Source organism: Fusarium graminearum, chromosome 2 (genome assembly GCF_000240135.3).
Source record: "Fusarium graminearum PH-1 chromosome 2, whole genome shotgun sequence".
Lineage (NCBI taxonomy): Eukaryota > Fungi > Ascomycota > Sordariomycetes > Hypocreales > Nectriaceae > Fusarium > Fusarium graminearum.
The window spans coordinates 8,000,010-8,020,366 of NC_026475.1; the positions used below are offsets into that span (position 1 = coordinate 8,000,010).

The following is a 20,357-nucleotide window of genomic DNA, read 5'->3' on the forward strand; positions in this document are numbered from 1 at the left end:
GGTCTCTTGCGATTGCAGGGCCAAGACGGCGATACGATTGGACAGGGCGTATATAATTACATTTCTAATCTCACAAACCAGCTAGTCTGAGTCTTCACAGTGAAACTCCCCACCATCATATCATAGAATCCTACAGCAATTAATTAATAATAACGCCGAAACTGATAACGCCCAGCTTGCTTACCATGTTGTATCAATAACCGTCATAATTGAGTTTCCACTACGCAGGGAAGTAGACTAGCCGCATGTTGGACAAGCGCAAAAGTAAGCAGGCCTGGCAACTTTTTGCGAGATGCTCCACCGTGACTTAAACCTCCAATGAAGTCTTTCACGGTCAACAGCAATCAGCTTCTACATTACCAAGCGACTGTTCAAACTGATAGTATATAAGACGACGGAAATGCATCGATTCAACATATCATTCACTTTCAACAGCTTCCTTTACTTAACAGGCTCTATCGAAACACAATACTATATCAACATCTCTGACCTTTCTACTCATCCTCAATCAACTTCTCAATATGCCTTCTTACCTGATTACCGGAACTTCCCGAGGACTCGGAGTAAGTAATCTGTCTATAGACATATATGCCCATTCCACTAACCAATTCAAAGTTTGAATTCGTTCGCCAACTGTCCGCTGACCCCAACAACACTGTCATTGGATTTGCTCGCAACAAGCAAGCGACCGAGGAAAAGATTGAGCGAGAGATGCCTGGCCGATCCAATATCCACACTATTCAAGGCGAAATTGAGAATTATGAGTCTGTCAAGGTAGATTTCCTTCCCAATTAATTTCACAACACCATTCTAACAACTCTCATCAGAATCTGATTGATGAGACGGCCAAAATCACAGGTGGCAGTCTCGATTACATCATCGCCAATGCTGCTATACAGTCTGAATGGTCTGGTTACAATCCAATTGGAGCGCTGTAAGTCACAAGAACCTTCAATAAATATGCTCCGCGATTAACAAACTAGGGGCTCGGATCCGGAGAAACTGGAGCAAGAGCTGCTCGACAACTTCAAAATCAACACAGTTGGAAATGTTCACCTTTTCAATCTTGCCCTGCCACTAATCCGCGAGGGTCAAGCCAAGAAGATCATTGGAATATCATCAGGCCACGCCGATCCCGATTTCATCACCAATTTCTCGATTGTTGAGGCTGCACCTTACTCAATGAGCAAGGGCGCCTTGAACATTGCAATTGCCAAGTTCGATGCTCAGTACAGAAAGGAGGGAATCTTGTTCATGGCGATTTCTCCTGGAGTCGTTGCCACTAAGGACATGTCGAATGGTTAGTCTTTTATCTTGTCCTTTTGCTCAACACCCTAACCCTCTCATAGTCACAGAAGAGCAGTTGAAGGGTTTTGCCGACATGATGGCGGCATTCCAGGTCTACGCACCAAATTTCACTGGACCAATCAGTCCTGAAGAGTCTGTTCAGCGTGTAATGTCTGTTGTGTACAAGGCCAGTATTGAGTCCGGCAGCGGTGGCCAGTTTGTTTCGCACTTCGGTACTAAGCAGTGGCTCTAAAAGATTGATTATGGTATGAAGATCGGGGCATGGGTCTGTAACATATCCGAAGGCATTGTTTCTTAGTACCGTAACCTGAATTCAAGTCGTTATCACATGCGCTCTTCGAATGTGTTTGCTCCTTCAGCCAACTCGAGGTCATGAATCAGAATTTTGCATTGCGTATGTAATGAGTGTGTGTCATATATGAGCTAATGGTAGAAATAAAACTCTCTCGGTTTCCTCAACCAAGTCCTTTACAGCCAATCGAGGACCGTATTGCAAAGACAATAGCCCCCGCCTCCTAACTTCTTTATATCAGGTCTCTCTTCCTCCGCAAGGTAAGGTCTGTCGTAGGAATTTGAAACCCGAACCACGACATGTGGGATTTTAGTTGCCAGGGCTGCTACCGACGGGTCCATCAATGGTGAAGCTCACAGGCTTGACCTGAGTGCAGATTTCGTCAGCTGGGCCGCTGCCCTGGCTGTTGTCGCACTTGGTTCGAATATCGGCACCACCTCGAAGGTCGGCGTGGCTGTCTCCGACGTCATGGTAGACCATGACGCGGAACTTGGCACCCTTCTCACCCTCCCAAAGGGTGAAGGCATAGTTGGAGTCACCACAGGACAAGATATCGTCGGGAACAGGGAAGGCAACGTTCTTGGCTGAGCACTTGAGGTTGTTGGCATCATCTCCGTTGAGAACGAAAGAGACACTCTTGATGGAGGTACCGACGGGGCTTCCAACGCTGTGGATGGAAAGCTTGGAAACGGTGACCTTTTCCTTAGCCGCGAGGGCGCCGGCGGCGAGGGTGAGAGCGGTGCAGACTGAGAAACGCATATTGCTTGATGTTTGAAAGAGGTAGAGGTAGAGTTATGTGATTGTAGTATTGCTGTGAAGGTGTTGATTCCTGGAACGAAGATAGCGAGATTTGCTGTTCTTTATATACTCAACCTTTCGATCAATATGACATGAGGTCACGATCCTTCAATACATCGAGAACAACCAGACGAAGCCATATTGCAGTACGCGCAACCAATGATGTTGAATTATCGCTTATGACCCGCCTTTCTCCATACCCTAGCTTGAAAACGTGGCTTTTTGTTTTGGCCAAGACAAAAGGATTGCCTTCACGATGGGAAGACTTACGATATTAGGCAATCGCCGACTTCCACGTCTGATGTCCTTTTACTGGACTCGGTGAAAGGCAATAACAGATATACAGTAGTTGATTACTGATACCGTAGTGTTAAGAGCACCCTTCTTGGATGACTCGCCACCTCATACAGTAGTTGACAAGACATAACTCAGTTCATGAGCTTGGCGAATACTGTAACTCTGTGCTATTCCACCTCTTACTACATGATCTTCAATTTCTTAGTATAGCTAAAACTTTAATATACGAAAATTACTACACGCTACCATTTTCGCTCTTTGAGTCTACCGCCATGGAACAGTAAATCGTAAAATTGAGGACACTGCTAATTCAAAGGATGCGGCGCAGCAGAGGCTTAGCGATCTGACGTACTCCAATAGTCTTACGCGGACGGCCCAGCAGTCAGAAAGGGATGACAGTCAGCAATCGAACGTTTCCCCTGGCCAAAAGGCAGATTCGAAACTGCACATGCGGGTATGGCCTTTCATGTTCCTGTAAGATATAGGAAGTTTCGTGATGAAGATAGAAACTCTTGACTATGTTTATGTATGAGGTTAACCTTTTTGCCCTCCGTCTCCCGAATAATACTTCTTTCCACACGTTTTCCTATACCTCATGCAATTCAGTCTGGACTGACACCCTAGAGATTTTGACAACGTAATGTTGTCAAAGCGGGTCAATATTTAGGCCGTGAGGATCAGGCATTCGCTAAACAAGGCGCATTTTTAGAGACAGTATCATGTTCACGAACCGGAGACATTTGTCCTATTTTGGAAAGACAGAGCTACGGATACGGACACACATTCTACTCTACATCTTATCATGCCGCACATCTTCGGAGGTCTCGACCTTGTTATATGCAAACCTGTTTATTGCATTTCCTCTGTTTCAAGGATAGGGGAAGATTTAGCTTACCAGCATTTTCTGGGGAAATGGTGCTGTCGATCACGCGCTACGAACCCTACTGTTATTTAGCCTATTTAAACTACCGATATTAGAGGAAGGTAGATAGTCTTCTTAGTGAGCAACCTGACTGCGTCCAGAATTTGCGTCCCACAAATGAGTCTCAGACATGTTTCGTCGGAGCTGTGACCTTACTGTACTGAATCATCGCATTCAACAAAATAGTATTACATATGTCTTCCTCTCATCTACACTCTCTGTTGAAGGAGGAATAAACGTCGCATTAGCGTCGTATTGTGTTCTATTGCAATTAAGATTAGGTGCCATTAGCTCCACACCGGTTACAACTGCAACATTGTTTAGCGACACTATTATTTGCTGATCTACGAGTTTCTAACCCAATGTTTTCGCATTTTTCAGTCTTGACCCCTAATTCAGAGGTCATAAGATCTCTGTTAACTTATTAAAGGCATTCTTGATCCTTTTGTTCTTGGCCCTGTTCCCACTCTTCAGCCTTATATGTCGTGTCATTGCCGTCAAGATGCGTCTGTCATTCTTTGTTTCGATCGTGTCAGTTTTATCTGATCCCGTTTTAGGCTCGTAAGTAACCAATTATCTTTCTCGAAGACATCTTGTTAATGTTGATAGCTTAATTCCTCCGGGTTTTATTGGCACCGAACAATCTTACGACCCCTTCATCGGTAAACGCGACGTAAGCTCTACTGAATATGACTATGTAGTTGTTGGTTCAGGCGCAGGAGGAGGCCCTGTCGCCGCCAACCTTGCTATTGCGGGCTACAAAGTTCTCTTGATTGATGCTGGAGGCGACTCCGGCGAGGACTTGGTCGAGAAAGTCCCAGCTTTGAACCTCCTGTCGACCGAATTCGAGAAGACGCGCTGGAACTACTTCGTCAACCACTACCCCGACATGGAACAGCAGAAGCGAGATTCGAAGATGACCTACGAGAAGTCGGACGGCAGCTTCTATGTTGGACGCGACCCACCCAAGGATGCTAAGCCTCTGGGCATCTTGTATCCTCGTGCTGGAACTCTAGGAGGATGTACGCGACACAATGCTCTTATCACCATTGGTGCTCACGACAGTGATTGGAGCAACATTGCTACCATCACCGGCGATAACTCTTGGAACCCAAAGAATATGCAGTCGTACTTTAAGAAGCTGGAGAAGAACATGTACCTGCCTAGCAGTATTGTCGGCCATGGATTCAAGGGCTGGCTCGGCACATCTTTGACTTCGCTCACGTTGGTCTTGGAGGATTTGAAGTTTTTATCTCTGGTCATTTCAGCTGCCTCAGCTACGGGCAAGAGCCTCGTGGGATTTCTTCTTCATACCGTCGGTGGACTTGGTCAGATCTTGCTTCGTGACATCAACGCCCCGGGTCAGACAAGCAAGACTGGTCTTTACCAAGTTCCACTCTCCATGACCAACTCAGTTCGTGGCGGGCCCCGGGATCTGATCCTTGACACAGCGAATGCCGTGAACAAGGACGGTTCTCGCAAGTATCACCTGGATATAAAGCTCGATACTCTTGTCAGTCACCCAATACTCAAGTCATGTTGAACTATTACTTACCTTTTTCTAGGTCTCCAAGATTCGCTTCGATAAGAGTGGTTCCAAGCCTCGTGCCGTTGGCGTGGACTACCTTGAAGGCCAGAGTCTCTATAACGCCGACCCTCGCTCCACATCCACCAAGCCCAGCGACTCTGGAAGTGTTAGTGCCAGACGCGAGGTGATTATCTCTGCCGGTAGCTTCAACACGCCTCAACTTCTCAAGCTCAGCGGTATTGGACCCAAGAAGGAGCTTGGGTCTTTCGAAATTCCTGTGTTGGTTGACCTTCCTGGCGTTGGAACCAATCTTCAAGATCGCTACGAAGCCACAGTGATTGGAAAGACTGCCAAGGATTTTAAAATCACGTCCAAGTGCACCTTCATGGAGACGGATCCTGATCCTTGTCTGGAAGACTGGAAGAACGGTCTGACACCTATTGACAAGGGTGTATACGCCACCAACGGAATCGCACTGGCGGCTGTCATGAAGTCTTCAGTTGCACAGAACGAACCAGATCTTCTAGTCTCTGGTGCGCCGGCTAAGTTCACTGGGTACTTCCCCGGCTACGCTCTTGACTCCCTTGCAGATGCTCGACATTGGGCGTGGATCATCCTCAAGGCTCACAGCCGCAACAATGCTGGAACTGTCACATTGAAGTCCAAGGACCCGAGAGATATGCCGGTTATCAACTTCAACTACTACGACACTGGGGTCAACAAGAACGGAGAAGGCGAAAAGGACCTGCAAGCGACATATGAGGGATTCCAGTTTGCCCGAAAGGCATTTGACAGTCTTATCCCTCTTGATGGCGACTTTGATGAAGTCTGGCCCGGCAACAATGTGACCAAGAAGGAAGACGCGAAGCAATTTCTCAAGGATGAGGCATGGGGTCACCACGCTTCTTGCACATGCCCTATCGGTTCAGATGATGATCCTATGGCGGTTCTTGACTCCGAATTCAAGGTTCGTGGCACAGAAGGTCTCCGAGTCGTGGATGCGAGTGTCTTTCCCAAGATTCCCGGTTTCTACATCGCCTTGCCTCTTTACATGGTTGCAGAGAAGGCTAGTGATGTGATTATCAAGGCAGCCAAGTCAACTTAGTCTCAATTGACATCAAGCAGTTATCGGTCACTGCACGTCGCGGAGTAAATCTTCACGACTGAAGGTTCTATAATAATTTTCAGACATAATAATTATGAATTGAGATCAAGTTCAACGTAACCGCTTCTAATCCATTGTAAAGTACTAAGTTGTTAGGTTCGGAACAGCCAGTGCTGATTATATGACATCTCTCCTCTTATAGAGAAAGGCTGCCACGTTTACTACCTTGATATTAGTATATGAAAAGCATGTAAATCGTTCTAGATTTGCTGAGCTGTCAATATCAATAAAACTCAGAACTCACCAGAAGAAACTGTTTTGGGATGCGTTCCAGATCAGATTAATCAGAACATCCGCGACACGGAAGTAACGGATAGCGGTCAGTCATTACAGCAAGCAGGCATGTTGTTCTAGCTATGAACCAGGGTCTAGAATACTACAGTTACTCAACATCAGTGGGACTACTAAATCAATGGAAAAGGGCGGAGCCAAACTATTTTGGCAAACACGAGTTTCGTCCCGAGTGAACCACAAGGGTAAAAGTGAGTACCAGTTTGAATGCGCCTGCGCGAGTACCGACAAGTCTCGGGTATAATGAAGTCGCGAAGGCGAGACATATCAGCAGTATAGACAAATAAAACTATTTTCATCGCTCGGAGTTAAAGTCGATTATCAAATTCATGTCAATAGGTTTATCACCCCTTATTCCTTATTATTAGCCATCACCGGGCCGCAATCGGCAGAGAGATGCCGATGATGCTATTCGCATCTTATTCCCGTCTTACCCGTCATGAACGTCGGCTTCGCGACGCGTAGCAACGGAACCAGAACAAAAAAGGCACAGATCGTCAATCAGTATCCACAAGCGACACGTCCGTAAAGAAAAAATTGTTAAAACTAACCGATAATGACGTCAAATAAACGGCCAAAGGTCCTCGTTGACCGAGTTTAGCTTGCCACCCATCGCTCAAGTCTGAACTTTATTTGACCCAACTCAGTGTGTTTGTTAGCCAGTCGCCGATGACGGTACCGATGCAGTCAAGAAATCAGGATTAAATAAAAACACTGCAGGGCCCTCATACGATTTTGTTTTTGGTGTTTCTTTCCAACCAAGTGGATTCTCGATCATCTGATAATGGAGAAATCTGAAGATTTGCATAGTCCCTCAGGGGAAGGTCCAAGACGTCACTCATCAACAAGCAACACTAGTGACGAAGAATCTTCAATATCGTCACAATCACATCCCTCTCGCACGCCAACGAATAATAACAATCGAGCCAACTCGGACACTTACTCTCTCGGCGACAATGGCTGGGAGAGCATCAGAGCACCAGCCAATGGCATGTCCATGATGCGAACTGTTTCACGAAGAGAATCAGCTTTATCTCGAATCCGATCCAGACCGATACCGCAATTCACCCATCCTCTAGCCCATGTCAAGACAACGGAGGACCAAATCGTCGACTTTGACGGGCCCGATGATCCCTATCGCCCGATGAACTGGCCTATGAAGAAGAAGGTCCTCACTACCGTGCTATATGGGTTCGTGACGATGAGTGCAACTTGGGCCTCTTCGTCCTACTCGTCAGGAACACGTCAAGTCGCCGAACAGTTTCACGTTGGAACACAGGTTGCCACACTAGGAACGACCCTTTTTCTCGTTGGATTTGGCATTGGGCCTCTTCTTTGGGCTCCTTTGTCAGAAGTGTACGGAAGAAGACAGGCCGTACTCATCCCCATGTTTATCGCAATGTGCTTCAGTTTCGGATCAGCAGTCGCAAAGGATCTCCAAACACTTATGATTACACGTTTCTTCTGTGCTTTCTTCTGTTCTGCACCTGTGACAAACACTGGTTAGTAGAATATCCCATGTGAAGCAAACAATACTGACCTTAGTCCAGGAGGTGTTTTGGGAGATTTGTATGCTCCGACGGAGAGAGGCATCGCAATGGCCGGGTATGCGATGGCTGTTGTTGGAGGCCCTGTTCTAGGTATGTAAGGTCATCAGGAGCTCTGTTGAAGCATTTCATGATGTCCTGTCATGAGTGTTGAGATGCTGGAGCTGGTGTTGAACCTGAGGGGTGTCACGTGCGGCACTACGTGACCGTATTATACAGTGAGAGAAGCTAATTCCGTGCTTTACAGGCCCCATTGTATCGTCTGCTTTTGTTCAAGACCCAAGTCTGGGTTGGAGGTGGACCGAGTACTTGACGGGAATCATACAAATTATATTCCTGACATTGGCGGTTATCTTTGTTGATGAGTCTTATCCACCCAAGCTACTCATCTACAAGGCCCGAAGATTACGACACGAGACAGGAAACTGGGCACTCCACGCCAAGTTCGAAGAATGGGATGTCAGCATAGCAGAGCTTGCTCGGAAATTTTTGGTCCGTCCTATTCAACTTATAATGACCCCGATCTGCTTTCTCGTCGCTCTTTACGCCAGTTTCTGTTATGGTATTCTTTACATGCAGCTGGGTGCCATTCCTATTATCTTTAGAGAGATCAGGGGATGGGGCACGCTTGTGTCTTCTCTTCCTTTCCTCTGCATTCTTCTCGGGGCCATACTCGGCTGCTCAGCCAACGTCTACAACCAACTGCTCTACAACAAAGCCTATCATGCAGCTGGGAACAGAGCTGTGCCTGAAAAGCGTCTTCCGCCTATGATGGTTGGGTCAGTCATCTTCAGCGGTGGTCAGTTCGTAATCGCCTGGACGGGTGGTAACACAAATATTCACTGGATCGTTCCTTGCATTGGTCTAGTCCTACTAGGAACCGGCTTCTTTACCATCTTTCAAGCAGCACTCAACTACCTTGTCGATACATTCACCATGTACGCCGCGTCTGCTATTGCGGCTAATACATTTCTGCGATCCATGTTCGCGGCTGCATTTCCGTTGGTTGTTGGGCCGCTTTATCACAATATCGGCGTTGGACCTGGCTCAAGCATCACTGGTGGTTTTGCAGCGTTGTTGATACCTGTTCCCTTTGTCTTTTACATCTATGGAAAGAGAATCAGGGCACGATCTAAGTGGTCAAAGGCATCAGTTTATGACTAAAATGGTATAGAATAAATAGATATTTGGTGGTTGGTACAACGTTAAGCAAAGTATGCCTTCGGCTGCCCTGCATCAAGAGTCATACAAAGTAGGGCATTAACGCGAATAAATAGATATAATTGATAATCTACATAAATAGTCTAATAATGCATAACGCCTAAACTCTATGCTAGCCATTTGCGAAACCTCTAAGCCTTTTTCTTATTTGTTTGCAACCTGTTTGTTCCATAGTTGCTTGTACCGTCCTTCTATTGAGATCAACTCAGAGTGAGTACCTGACTCGACAACCTTGCCATCATGAATGACGAGAATCTTGTCCGCACTGACAATCGTCGACAATCGATGCGCAATGATGAATGTCGATCTTTGACGCTTCAACTCATCAAGAGCACCCTGGATGCTGGCCTCGGTGTTTGTGTCAATGGCACTGGTTGCCTCGTCGAGAATAAGGATGGGAGGGTTCTTTAAGAACACTCGAGCGATTGCCAATCTCTGGATCTCGCCGCCTGAAAGCTTGACACCTTGCTCGCCAACCTCAGTGTTGTATCCGTCGACGAAGCTGAGGATCTTGTCATGAATAGCAGCTGAACGGCAGGCATCGTAGATCTCTTCGTCTGTAGCTGAGGGTCGAGCGTAGCGCATGTTTTCGAGGACTGATGCGTTAAATAGTAGGGGGTCCTGGGGAACGACTCCAAGAGCGTCCCTCAGCGAGCTGAGAGTGATGTCGCGAATATCGTGGCCATCAATGGTAATAGAACCTTCGTTTATATCGTAGAAGCGTAGAAGAAGCTTCATGATAGATGACTTGCCAGCACCTGTCTCTCCAACAAGTGCCACCGTCTGTCCCTGTTCAACTGATAGGGAAAGATTCTGTATGGTTGTCTTGCGAGGGTCGTAGGAGAAAGTGACGTTGTTGAATGCAACACGACCCTGAACCTTTTCCAGTTCCTTGGCTCCTTCTTTGTCGGTGATACTTGGCTTTGTCTGGAGTAGGAACAGAAGACGCTCGGCATCTACCAAATCGGACATGAGATACCGGTACTGATGAGACAGGAACTTGAGCGGCCAAATCAAGTACTCCCAGTATTGGATGAAGAAGACAAAGTCGCCAGGTGTGGAACCTCCCTGAAAGATGTCGTAAATGACAAGACTGGCCAGAAGGAAGAACGTGCAGGGTACAACACCGTTGAGCAGGACTTGGATACAAGCGTCCCGTCTCTCCCAGGTCTTGGCAGCATGCAATTGCTTATCGACTGCGTCTCCGAAACGGCGCTTCTCAAATGAAAACATGTTGAAGTAAGTAACAGTCTGCCAACCCTGAACAGCCTGATGCATGACGCGCACTTCATCTCGCTTGGACTTGGATGACTCTCTTCGGTTGTCCAGGTTCCAGCTTGTGGCATATACTTCGAATGTGATAAACGTAGTGGCCGCGCCGGCCATGGCAAGAGCGACGTAGCTGTTGAACTTCCAGTACAAGAATGCAAAAGCAATTATCAAGTCGACGAATGTTGGGACAAGTTCGATGAGGAGTGTATCAAGGACATTTGTCAAAGCTTCACCTTGTTCGATGGCTTTCATAACCTCTGCAGAGTCGCGCTGAGAGTGAAACTCCATGGGCAGAGATAGGACGTGGTTGAAAGCAGCATTGGTGAGTGATCGGTAGGAAAACTGCTTAATGGGAATCTTGGTGAGATCGACAACGAAGCCAATAAGAATATCATGAGACATCATGCTTAGTCCCAGCCAGACAAGCAGTGCATGGAACGGGTTCTCCTTGGCCAACAGTTTGTCTGCCACGATACCAAGTTGACGGGGCACCAAGATGTTGAAAGCTCGAGTGGCAACAATACAGGTAAGGCAGAGCAAGATACAAAGTTGGACCTTGCGATCCTTCTTGGGAACTAAGAAGGGAACAAAGATGGAAAAGTCGGCGAGATATCCCCACCAGCCACCCTTCTCGTTGAGTCGTTTTGCACGCTCGCGCTTGATGTCGATAACGTCGTCGTCTTCTTCGCTGCCCTGAGTGAAGGTGTCGCTATCATAATCTGTGTCTCTAGGCGGATGAGTGCCATAACTTGTACATTCGGTTGCACTGCCAGCCTGGAGAAAAGGTTGGGTTTCCTCGTTGTCGAAAAGCTCATCAAAGTCATTTCCGCGACAGGTGAGGTGATAGACGGCAAGGAAAAAGAGAGGGAGAATGCGGAGTGCTTGGGTGGCGAGTCGTGCCACGGAAAGGGTAGTGCTGAGGTTGCCAAGTGAAGAAAATACAAGTAATGGGATTTCAAAGGTGAGTGTGGCAAGCGATGTGGACAGAATCAAGGATCGAATTGCATCGTGTTGAATCCATATGAGCAGCCAAACAGTAGTGAGAAGAACGAGATGGACCGTCTGTGCTTCTTTGCTGTGTCCGGTTCGTTCCAGAATGGTGACTACACCTTCGGCCGCATAGCCTAGGAGCAAGAAACCAATAGCTAGTCGGTCAAAGAGACGAGCTGAAGAAGTCTTGGCTGGTTTTGTCCGTCCAGCATTAGCGACAGTGGAGAAGAGATAACAGCCTACAGTGGTAACGGCTGAGGTGTAGTGCAGAGCGTTGGAGGCCTGGAGTATTGACGGCGACATAATGAAGAGCCAGCAGGCGAAAGAGTTGAGTGAGAGTTTTTGCAAAAAGGTATAGTTTGATCGAGATTCTACGACGACAGCACATACTTAAATAGTCGTCATGTTCAGCCCTATTGTCTTATAAGTACAACTATTCTAGCATGATGAGTGGCTCAGTTATTCGATGCAGCCAATCGGCCAGGGTATGAGTCAAATGTCAAGCCCCATTGCCACTGACGGTACACTTGTGCCAGTGTCAAGTTACGAGGGTGTCATTGGCTGGGCCGTAAAGTAATTGCGCTAAGACCATCCGATCTCCGAGCGCCCCAAGAGTAAGACCAACTCTAACTGACAAGTACGGGAGGTTCCAGACTTCCTATTTATGTCTGACACTTGGCAACTACTCTCTTTTTGACTCTTGATCATGTCGTGACAGCGAACTGAGTCATATAAGCTGTCCTCCTTGGCGCGAATAACAGTCTACCAGGCACATATTGAGCTTGGCAATATCTCGCCAAGACAACTCCGCCAAAGTCTCCAGATTTATAGCAGCATCAGTGGAGTCAGCCATATATCAGCGGCCTGTAACGCGAAATTGGATCTTCCATACAGATTAACTGCCACACGGCATAATCATCCCGATAACTGACTCAAAACTATATACGGTACTTTTGACCGCATCCAAGTACGACAGGAACGGGAGTGGCCTAATATTCGCTCCTATCAACGCGTCTCTTTCAACCTCTGCTCTCAATCACGAGCTTCCTTCATCTCTTCTCCATTCGCCGCCATCAGCAACTCCTCTCTCAGCAACCACAGAATGGGAAACAACGTGCCCGGCCCAACCAAAAAGCCCAGCACAACAGTAACACTGATAGCTCGAACCCAAGAAATGCTGCAAACTCCCACTTTTTCGAGGTCTCGAAAGTGATATGCCAACCACATATAGCCTGCTGCGTAACAGCAAATGTAATCGAACTGAATTACCGTCCTCAACCCAAGGCTAGGTTCCTGTGGGTAAGTAATCAGATACTGTGGCACAAACACCTCAAAGATAGAGCCCTTCATGGATGCAACAGTATACCACCATACTCCCATACTTAGGACGCTGCAACCTCCCATCAGGATTCGAAGCGCGTCACGCTCAGGATTGAGTTTCCCATTGGACTTGTTCATACGAGCAAAGACCTTGGAGAAAGCAAACGTAATGCTGCAGCACCAGACAGGGAACAGCTGCCAGATCCAATTCCACCAATTTCTTCGTTCGAGGGAAGCATTGAAGTAAGAAGGGAAATGAGGAACGTAATATCCCAGTATGATCGCTACATAAATAGCCTTGCAAGTTCCAACGCTGAGACGGCCCAGACTTGGCGTAGTGAGCTTATACGCAGGTGTAAAGACATAAGCTAGGAAAAAGAAGATGGGTGCAGTGCATCCAATGGCGATCATCTGAGAAACAAATAAAAATACAACGGGGCTGATACAGAATTAGAACGAACTTTCAACAGGTTCATAAACTTACTATTTGGAAATAATAAAAGTATTTCCCGGTCTATAAGCCTCAAGCTGAACAACAGCATACATGCCCGCGAAATCGGTCAGAAACACCAGCGATTGCCAATATGCTTTCTCATCGAAATAGAACTGAAGATTGGCAAATGCCACGGTCACGACATTAAAAATGCCATCCAAGACCGATATTCCATAGAAGCCTTTTATGATGGGAATATTGGCGCTCGACGTAGTAAAGACAGAAGTTTTTACCATTTCTTCAATGACAGGACCGATAGGTTCAGCCATTCCGAATGCTCGTGTCATGAGGGCCGTTATGGCAAGGAATGGGAGCGCGTACAAGGCGCGCCGAAAACGACTTTCCGCCGGGATTACAGCTCGTTCTGTCATTTTGACTTGTGGCAATAGTTTTGATCGTGGTGAAATGTCGTGAGATGAGTTATTTTAGCGTTCACTCTATATATACTGCCTAGACCATGGCGGTCTAGTGAGCAATAGTCGGCCCACCAACCGTTCGCTAGGAAGGATCAAGATCCTGCACCTGAATCCTTTTGGGGTTTCAACAACGTTAAACCCTATTGTCAGAAGGCAATATTGACTGATGTATCCATACCTTTGTCCCTTATAACGAGGGCCTTCGTTTTGGGGTACTTTAGCGCAGCGCTCCTTGACGACACATATTCTTCGTCATGGTTAATGGGTAGGTTTCGTCAGCAAGGTTCTCCTGCCAAGTAGGAAGCAAAGTAACTCTTCCGCCAATAAAGTCGTGATATCAATATCACAAGTCATCTTGCATCAGTTCCAGATCCACAATTAACTGCCCTCAAGGCTAAGGCTTTCTTCCAGCCTACCAGCCCAAGAAAAGCTGTGATATCCCCTTGTATCAAGCTGTCATTACAGGGCACATAGGCTAATAATTCTGTCCGGGTGACATTTTTCACCAACAAAGCTGATGCCCATTGTCTCAGCCTCAATATCAGCTGGTTTAGATGTCCACTCATATCTGAGGATTATCTGCAGGAGCTTGTATCAGTAAATGGTGGCTGAAGCTGATGTGTCGTAAGTTGATGATAGGCTCGGAATTTATTTTTTATGCATGGTGATAATGATTGGCACTGCAGTAAGAATTACGCGTCACGCCAACTGCTCCGAGACTTGCAATAACCTGAATACTTATAGCCTGATATGTGCACGTATTTTCAACTCGGCTACTTCTTTTGAGACATCCCTCTCAGAAACCTAACAATGGCTTCAAACATGAACCGATTCCAGGATGCCGAGATGTTCATGCCTCACGACTTTGTCAGGTCCATTCTAGGCTGGGATGGTAGACTCAAGCAACTGTACGACAACAACCAGTGGCTAGCCCAAGTCGACAAGGAGACTTCCGACTCTGAATTTTCTATTCTTCGTCACGCTTTCCTCACAGACGGTCATAACTTCATCTCTATCTTGACCGAGTTCCTGAACACTGTCAAGTGGCAGGAATATTTTGTTCACATATGCACGCAAAGAATTACCCATATGCCCGTTTTGATGCATTTGATCTACGAGGCGTCCTTTGAGTCGCGTAGTGCAGATGTACAGGGCTCGGTAGGAAACGAGCCAGCAAACCCTGTCTTCAACTTTGAGATTAGCAATTTGAGTGATAGCAAATTGTTGCGTAAAGGTTGTATCGAGGCAATCCGAAATCGCTATTGCGAATCCAGACGCCCGGTTGGCGATAGGTAAGTAAACCCCAACTTTGAAGTGCCAAACTCTGATTTCAGTCTCTAGTCTGGCGTTTTATATCATGCGTTCTAGTCTCAAGGATCGTATGAATGGAGCCTGGGGCGAGCACAAGTTCGACGAGGTCAACAGTTTGACCCAGCTACATGAAGCCGTGACAAAAGAGTAAGTAATCTAGCATTAGCATCCTTCACATGAGTCCCATACTAATTATGGTGGCTTGACCAGACGGGACCACTTCGCCGGCCTAACGTTCGAAACATCTACGAAACCAGAAGTACTAATCGCAGACATCGACGCTGACATCAGGAGACTCGATCGCACTCATGCAAACGATATGTCATTCGGTTACGTTGACGCCATGAACGCAATCGAGCCCTATTTCTTGTCACAGTCGCGACGCTGGAAAACCATCGGGAAGAATCTCTATGATCTCGGTTTCCGTGTGGGAGCTGATATGACCCGATGGCCCATGAGCCCTCAACAATGGACCATAGTCAAGGCGCTCAAGGCCGTCATCAGCAACGAGGGACCAGGCATCAACGTCATGCTGGCCCGTCTCGAAAATTATCAAATTCAGATCCAGAAGCAGCAGCAGGTCATCACGGCCCTGCAGTTCCGTCATCTTCTAGAGCATCTCCCCATTGGTGTTCGTGATCGATGGCTGGCAGGACCGAGCACAAAGTCAGACCAAGTCATCAAAGCTTCCAACTGGGATAGGATGAAAGAAGTTGAGAAGTGGCAAGAGTTTTGGTCAGAGTCTGTGAGGCAGATCTTCAGGGTCTACAAGGAAAATGGTCAAGCTGCCTGGGAGGGCATTGAAGGCCACGAACCCAGTCCTTTTGCCCATCTTTTGAAGCCTTACCTTGGTCAGGCTTTGAAGAAGAGTAATGAACATGACGCGGTCACGTTTCTGGCTGGTGAAACTGACGTTGGAGAACGTGCGAAAAGGCTATACAATACGCTCAGCCAAATCATTCATCAGTATTCGGATTCTAAGTTTCAAGTCAATCGACTCAACTTCAGCCCACTCGATGCACACATCCTAGCCGCTCTGATCCCAAAGAACACCAACCAGAAAAATAATGGCCAACGTGCTACTAAAGGCGAGCCTTGGATCCCTTTTGATGAGAAGACCGAGGTTGCTGCATGGAAGAAGGAGTTCCGGAGATATATATGGGAGAAGCCAGCCGAAGTCATCCAGAATACATCGGAGACTTCGGAAAAAGGTCCGCTTGATCGGGTTGAAGACATGTGGAAGCATCTACGTTCCAAGTTCCCATTCTCTGTAATCTTTCCCAAAGACCTAGCCCTGTCATCGGCCACTTTTGACGCCGAAGCCTGCACAGCTGCCATCGCCGCAAAGTTTCTTTTGACTAAGAAACACATCAATTCCTGCAGCATGATTCACAACGCTGTGCTAGCAGCATTCTTTGACGCGATCGGACTAATGACTCTGATAGCTGCTGGACGGAGAGTCAGGAGCGATCGTGTAGGCCTGAGTGTGGAGAGTTCATTTCTAGCTCATCCAGGGGACCAAGTTGAAGTAACGGGCACGCTGATGCGAGATGAACAAGACCAAAGCTTCTTGGTAACAATTCACATCAATTCTGTGGATGACACTGAGGTTGCAAGTGGCTACTTCAAGGCTTGGGGAGTCCGAGAGACGAATGCATCAGAAGCATACGATGGCATGATCTAGATTATTTCGGAGTTTGACACCGTTACCAAGACCTGACAGGACTGGATAGTGGGGTTGCAGAATACTTGTATTTTCTTAACCTGTCGTTTTATTTCAAGATCGTTTTTCCAAGTTGGTGAACTGTCCTGTGGCAGAGGTGTAACGCACAATAGAATGCCAAAATGACGACCACCATTCAAGTATGCCGTGTAGAGAAATCCGCATCCACCACAAGCCTTCAGAATCCTGTAGTGGAGAAGTTCCAATGTGTGCCACATAGAGATGTGAGCGTGCAGTTCTTGAGCTACCAATATATATGTCTGTGGCGTGCTCCAGTCGTACCTTTTCGAGAGCCTTGTCGAACCGGAATTGGCCCAGACATTCACGGTGACCATTTTCATATTCCAGCAGAATTCCGGCGATTGGTCGATGAGCATGTGCCATATCTCTGCAGAGTGTCATATCCACGATCCCTTCCATACTACATGATGACACGAACCATGACTCCATGTTATGTCTCCAGAAGTACGGAGAGTTTGGCATAAGAGATGGGGGAAAAGAACGTCGAATGGGCGGCCCAAGTCCATCGACTGCAAGATACCTGAGCGACTTTGAATCATTGAACCAGATCTGGGTTCCATCTGGCGCAGGCGTAAGGATCCTATCAAGCGCTAGGCAAGATTCCGGTGGACCACTTGTTCCAAAGAGAGTGCTTCTGCCTTTGTTCGTAATGAACTGTCATGGCAATTTTAGTCACAAATGATACCATACGCCAGATAAAGTGATTGGTATCTTACCACGAGGCAGGCCGATATCAGATTTCCTCCTGCCCGTGCATATCTTCGACATATCTCGGTGACAAATTCTCCATTATCCAGTGGCATATAGATAAAGAAGTCGCGCGGATAAGCACAGTCCATATCTTCATAAAACCCAATATCATCATTCTCATGAGCGTGAATCATTGAAACAGAGGCTCCGCTAGTCACTACTGTGTATCCAGTTGTCCCATCGGCATTGCAGTTGAAGAATGACATTCGAAGTCTCTCGGGAAAGCTATTAACTCGATCAAACGTCGTGATATCAATGACATCGTTTGGATGTTCAGGGTTTGACCAACCGACATAGTTGTCAGTGTCATTCTGTATCGTCTCATCGCATATAAGAATGTCTCTCAACTTGATACCCTGGCTTGACGTTAACATGGAACTCCAGTTGTGTAGATGGTACTTGCATCAGACTTGATTGTGATATTCTCGATGCCATACGGAACAGAGATGGCTCTCCACCATGATTTCACGATTGGTGTAGGTCCTGCGAACGAGGCATCTGCAGAACATAATTTTACAGCGCGGATGCCACGATAATCTTCAGCAATCCATATCTTGCGGATAGGTTCACCCTGCTTGCTCAGTAACGTGGGTCGATCTTGCTCGCAAAGCTTTGGCACTGCATTATCAAGACTCTTCACATAACGTACGCCATCGACAACAGTGCAACTAATGTACACATCCTGTATGAGGCTGACGGTGGTTTCAGAGACATCGGTCCCCAGCGACTGTTCTTCTGTCGTGATAGCGGCACATTTACGAACAAGGTGTCCAGCTATGAACACTAATATCTCATCAGGAAGTCTGATTTGAAGCTGATCTCTCAATTTTGGAACCAAAAGGCGCTTGATACGATGAGAGCGCCTGTTCTCCTCGTGTCCAGGAGGGTCGAAAGTGTAATTACCGGCAGCGGCCAGCGCGTCGGAGATGTGATAGAGTCTGAAGCGATAACAGTCCCTGTGAAAGAAAGGTACGCGAGGACTGTCCATCATGCATCGACGCCTAGCGCAAGTGTGTAAATTGATCCATTCATAACGGTCGTGTATGGTGTCGGTCATGCGGAGGTTAAACGCCATAGAACATCGGCGGTCCCCAACATCTGTGTTGATGTGAGCCAGTGCCAATATTACAACGATGGAACCAACAGACGTGCGATGACTCGGTCGTTTTCTTTCAAATCGAAATGGCAGAGTCGACACCTTGTGTCTGCCATGCAAAAGTATGGTGCGTCATCAGGTGAATCCATAGTTATGGAAGGCCGAGATAAAAACTGCAAGTCTTTTTTAGGTTTGCATGTCACATTAGGCAGATGAAGCGGTATTTTATCGATGATCGGAACTCTGTAATATTAATCCGCGACTCCAAGTCTGACTGCTGTAACTTTTGGAGTACATGCAGATTTGACGTATCAGATATTAATGACATGCACCAGACCCTGGCTCGGATCCAATGTGGTGATGCCACGGTCGCGTCGCGTCGCGTCATAGAATGCATACGAGCTTGTCAGAAGCCCACCGCGACACGGCCAGATGTCATTGTCAGAAGTATGCAGTCATAATCTAGACTGTCCTAAAGGTTAGTTACCAGTTCCGAGACTTGTAGAAGGAAGGCTTCATTTCAGTGGTTCATATTAGATCTTCTATTCATATATACTGCCGTAGCTGATGTATCTCATGACAGAACAGCACTGATTACCAACGCTGCTGTCACAACATAGCCCAGGACTGAGTTGTTCATTAACCGTCGCGCATTGTCTTCTTCGTCTCCCTTACTGGTCGAGTTGTCCCCATTATCATTACCACTTCCTTTATCTCCCTCGTTGCCTTTGCTTGCATCATCACCTTTATCCCTATCGCCATCACTCGTCTTATTACCTCCGTTCCCTGACCCAGTCGAGTTGTGATCATTATCTGTCACATTGCTCTTCAGGTCCATCGCAAAGTTGGCAGCTGTAAAGGTGGCGTTGCCATTCGATAGCCATGTCTCTGTCCCAAACTCAATGATACCTAGCCAGGGGTCTTTCGGTAGATCGTTCGGCTCGTCAATATGCTTGTACGCTTGTTGCAGAACGAACTTGAAAAGCGGATAGAAGTTTTCGTCAAAAGACAAGATGTCTGTGTTGTCTTTGGTGACGGCCGTAAAGACGTGGGTTCCGCCCGAGTTGCGCCCGTAAAATAATGAACTATCGAGATCAGAAGACATATCAAGGGCAGTGAGTGCGAGTTACACTTACAAATCTGTCTTTCCCAGAGTTACGGTTGATATAATGCTATTGTTCGCTCGCCCTAGCCACCAAGGGTCTCCGACTGATCCAAGCCAGACCATGATCTCAACGGCCGCAACTTGGGGATATAGAGTTCTATTCCGATCGTCATCGAGGAAGAAATCCCAAGCTGCATTAGCCTGCATGCCCTTGCTGTTCAGCTGAGCTTTATTCTCTGCCCATTTTGAACTGCTGAAATCTTGAGGTGGTTGGCTTGGGTTTCCTGGTGTGTAGATCCAATCGGTTGATAGACGTATCGATTCAAGATCTTTGAGGCGAATGGGTAAATCCGGGTGGTTGAAACGTACGTATGGGAAAGAATGTACATCTTGAATGTTCTTGTCCCAATTCCATGTAGCATCAAATGCTGGCGTGCTGTTGTCGACTTTGAGACAAACAAAGCCACTTTTGGGACTCTTTTTGTTCCATG

General features: G+C 47.0%; 9 protein-coding genes across 9 annotated transcripts; 4 read left to right on the plus strand and 5 right to left on the minus strand.

Annotated features, from left to right (window-relative positions):
- Positions 1 to 521: 521 nt before the first annotated feature.
- On the plus strand, positions 522 to 1,540 carry FGSG_03036 (uncharacterized protein; the record flags this gene model as incomplete). Its single annotated transcript, XM_011324447.1, has 5 exons — positions 522 to 563; positions 616 to 774; positions 828 to 934; positions 984 to 1,300; positions 1,350 to 1,540. The coding sequence occupies 5 exons, from the start codon at positions 522 to 524 to the stop codon at positions 1,538 to 1,540; spliced, it is 816 nt and encodes a 271-aa protein (XP_011322749.1).
- Positions 1,541 to 1,909: 369 nt separating this feature from the next.
- FGSG_03035 (uncharacterized protein) lies at positions 1,910 to 2,359 on the minus strand (the record flags this gene model as incomplete). Its single annotated transcript, XM_011324448.1, has 1 exon — positions 1,910 to 2,359. The coding sequence occupies one exon, from the start codon at positions 2,357 to 2,359 to the stop codon at positions 1,910 to 1,912; it is 450 nt and encodes a 149-aa protein (XP_011322750.1).
- A 1,760-nt stretch (positions 2,360 to 4,119) lies between these two features.
- Positions 4,120 to 6,250, plus strand: FGSG_03034 (uncharacterized protein; the record flags this gene model as incomplete). The annotated part of the gene is made up of 3 exons (XM_011324449.1): positions 4,120 to 4,148; positions 4,227 to 5,130; positions 5,183 to 6,250. 3 exons carry the CDS (start codon positions 4,120 to 4,122, stop codon positions 6,248 to 6,250), a joined length of 2,001 nt encoding a protein of 666 aa, XP_011322751.1.
- Positions 6,251 to 7,385: 1,135 nt separating this feature from the next.
- On the plus strand, positions 7,386 to 9,312 carry FGSG_03033 (uncharacterized protein; the record flags this gene model as incomplete). Its single annotated transcript, XM_011324450.1, has 3 exons — positions 7,386 to 8,103; positions 8,152 to 8,241; positions 8,396 to 9,312. 3 exons carry the CDS (start codon positions 7,386 to 7,388, stop codon positions 9,310 to 9,312), a joined length of 1,725 nt encoding a protein of 574 aa, XP_011322752.1.
- A 201-nt stretch (positions 9,313 to 9,513) lies between these two features.
- FGSG_03032 (uncharacterized protein) lies at positions 9,514 to 11,934 on the minus strand (the record flags this gene model as incomplete). Its single annotated transcript, XM_011324451.1, has 1 exon — positions 9,514 to 11,934. The coding sequence occupies one exon, from the start codon at positions 11,932 to 11,934 to the stop codon at positions 9,514 to 9,516; it is 2,421 nt and encodes an 806-aa protein (XP_011322753.1).
- A 729-nt stretch (positions 11,935 to 12,663) lies between these two features.
- Positions 12,664 to 13,815, minus strand: FGSG_03031 (uncharacterized protein; the record flags this gene model as incomplete). The annotated part of the gene is made up of 3 exons (XM_011324452.1): positions 12,664 to 13,362; positions 13,413 to 13,434; positions 13,496 to 13,815. 3 exons carry the CDS (start codon positions 13,813 to 13,815, stop codon positions 12,664 to 12,666), a joined length of 1,041 nt encoding a protein of 346 aa, XP_011322754.1.
- Positions 13,816 to 14,670: 855 nt separating this feature from the next.
- On the plus strand, positions 14,671 to 16,855 carry FGSG_03030 (uncharacterized protein; the record flags this gene model as incomplete). Its single annotated transcript, XM_011324453.1, has 3 exons — positions 14,671 to 15,152; positions 15,229 to 15,318; positions 15,382 to 16,855. 3 exons carry the CDS (start codon positions 14,671 to 14,673, stop codon positions 16,853 to 16,855), a joined length of 2,046 nt encoding a protein of 681 aa, XP_011322755.1.
- Positions 16,856 to 16,948: 93 nt separating this feature from the next.
- On the minus strand, positions 16,949 to 18,910 carry FGSG_12529 (uncharacterized protein; the record flags this gene model as incomplete). Its single annotated transcript, XM_011324454.1, has 5 exons — positions 16,949 to 17,080; positions 17,177 to 17,569; positions 17,632 to 18,043; positions 18,103 to 18,763; positions 18,814 to 18,910. The coding sequence occupies 5 exons, from the start codon at positions 18,908 to 18,910 to the stop codon at positions 16,949 to 16,951; spliced, it is 1,695 nt and encodes a 564-aa protein (XP_011322756.1).
- Positions 18,911 to 19,335: 425 nt separating this feature from the next.
- Positions 19,336 to 20,255, minus strand: FGSG_12530 (uncharacterized protein; the record flags this gene model as incomplete). The annotated part of the gene is made up of 3 exons (XM_011324455.1): positions 19,336 to 19,846; positions 19,898 to 20,140; positions 20,236 to 20,255. The coding sequence occupies 3 exons, from the start codon at positions 20,253 to 20,255 to the stop codon at positions 19,336 to 19,338; spliced, it is 774 nt and encodes a 257-aa protein (XP_011322757.1).
- Between the last annotated feature and the right edge of the window lie 102 nt (positions 20,256 to 20,357).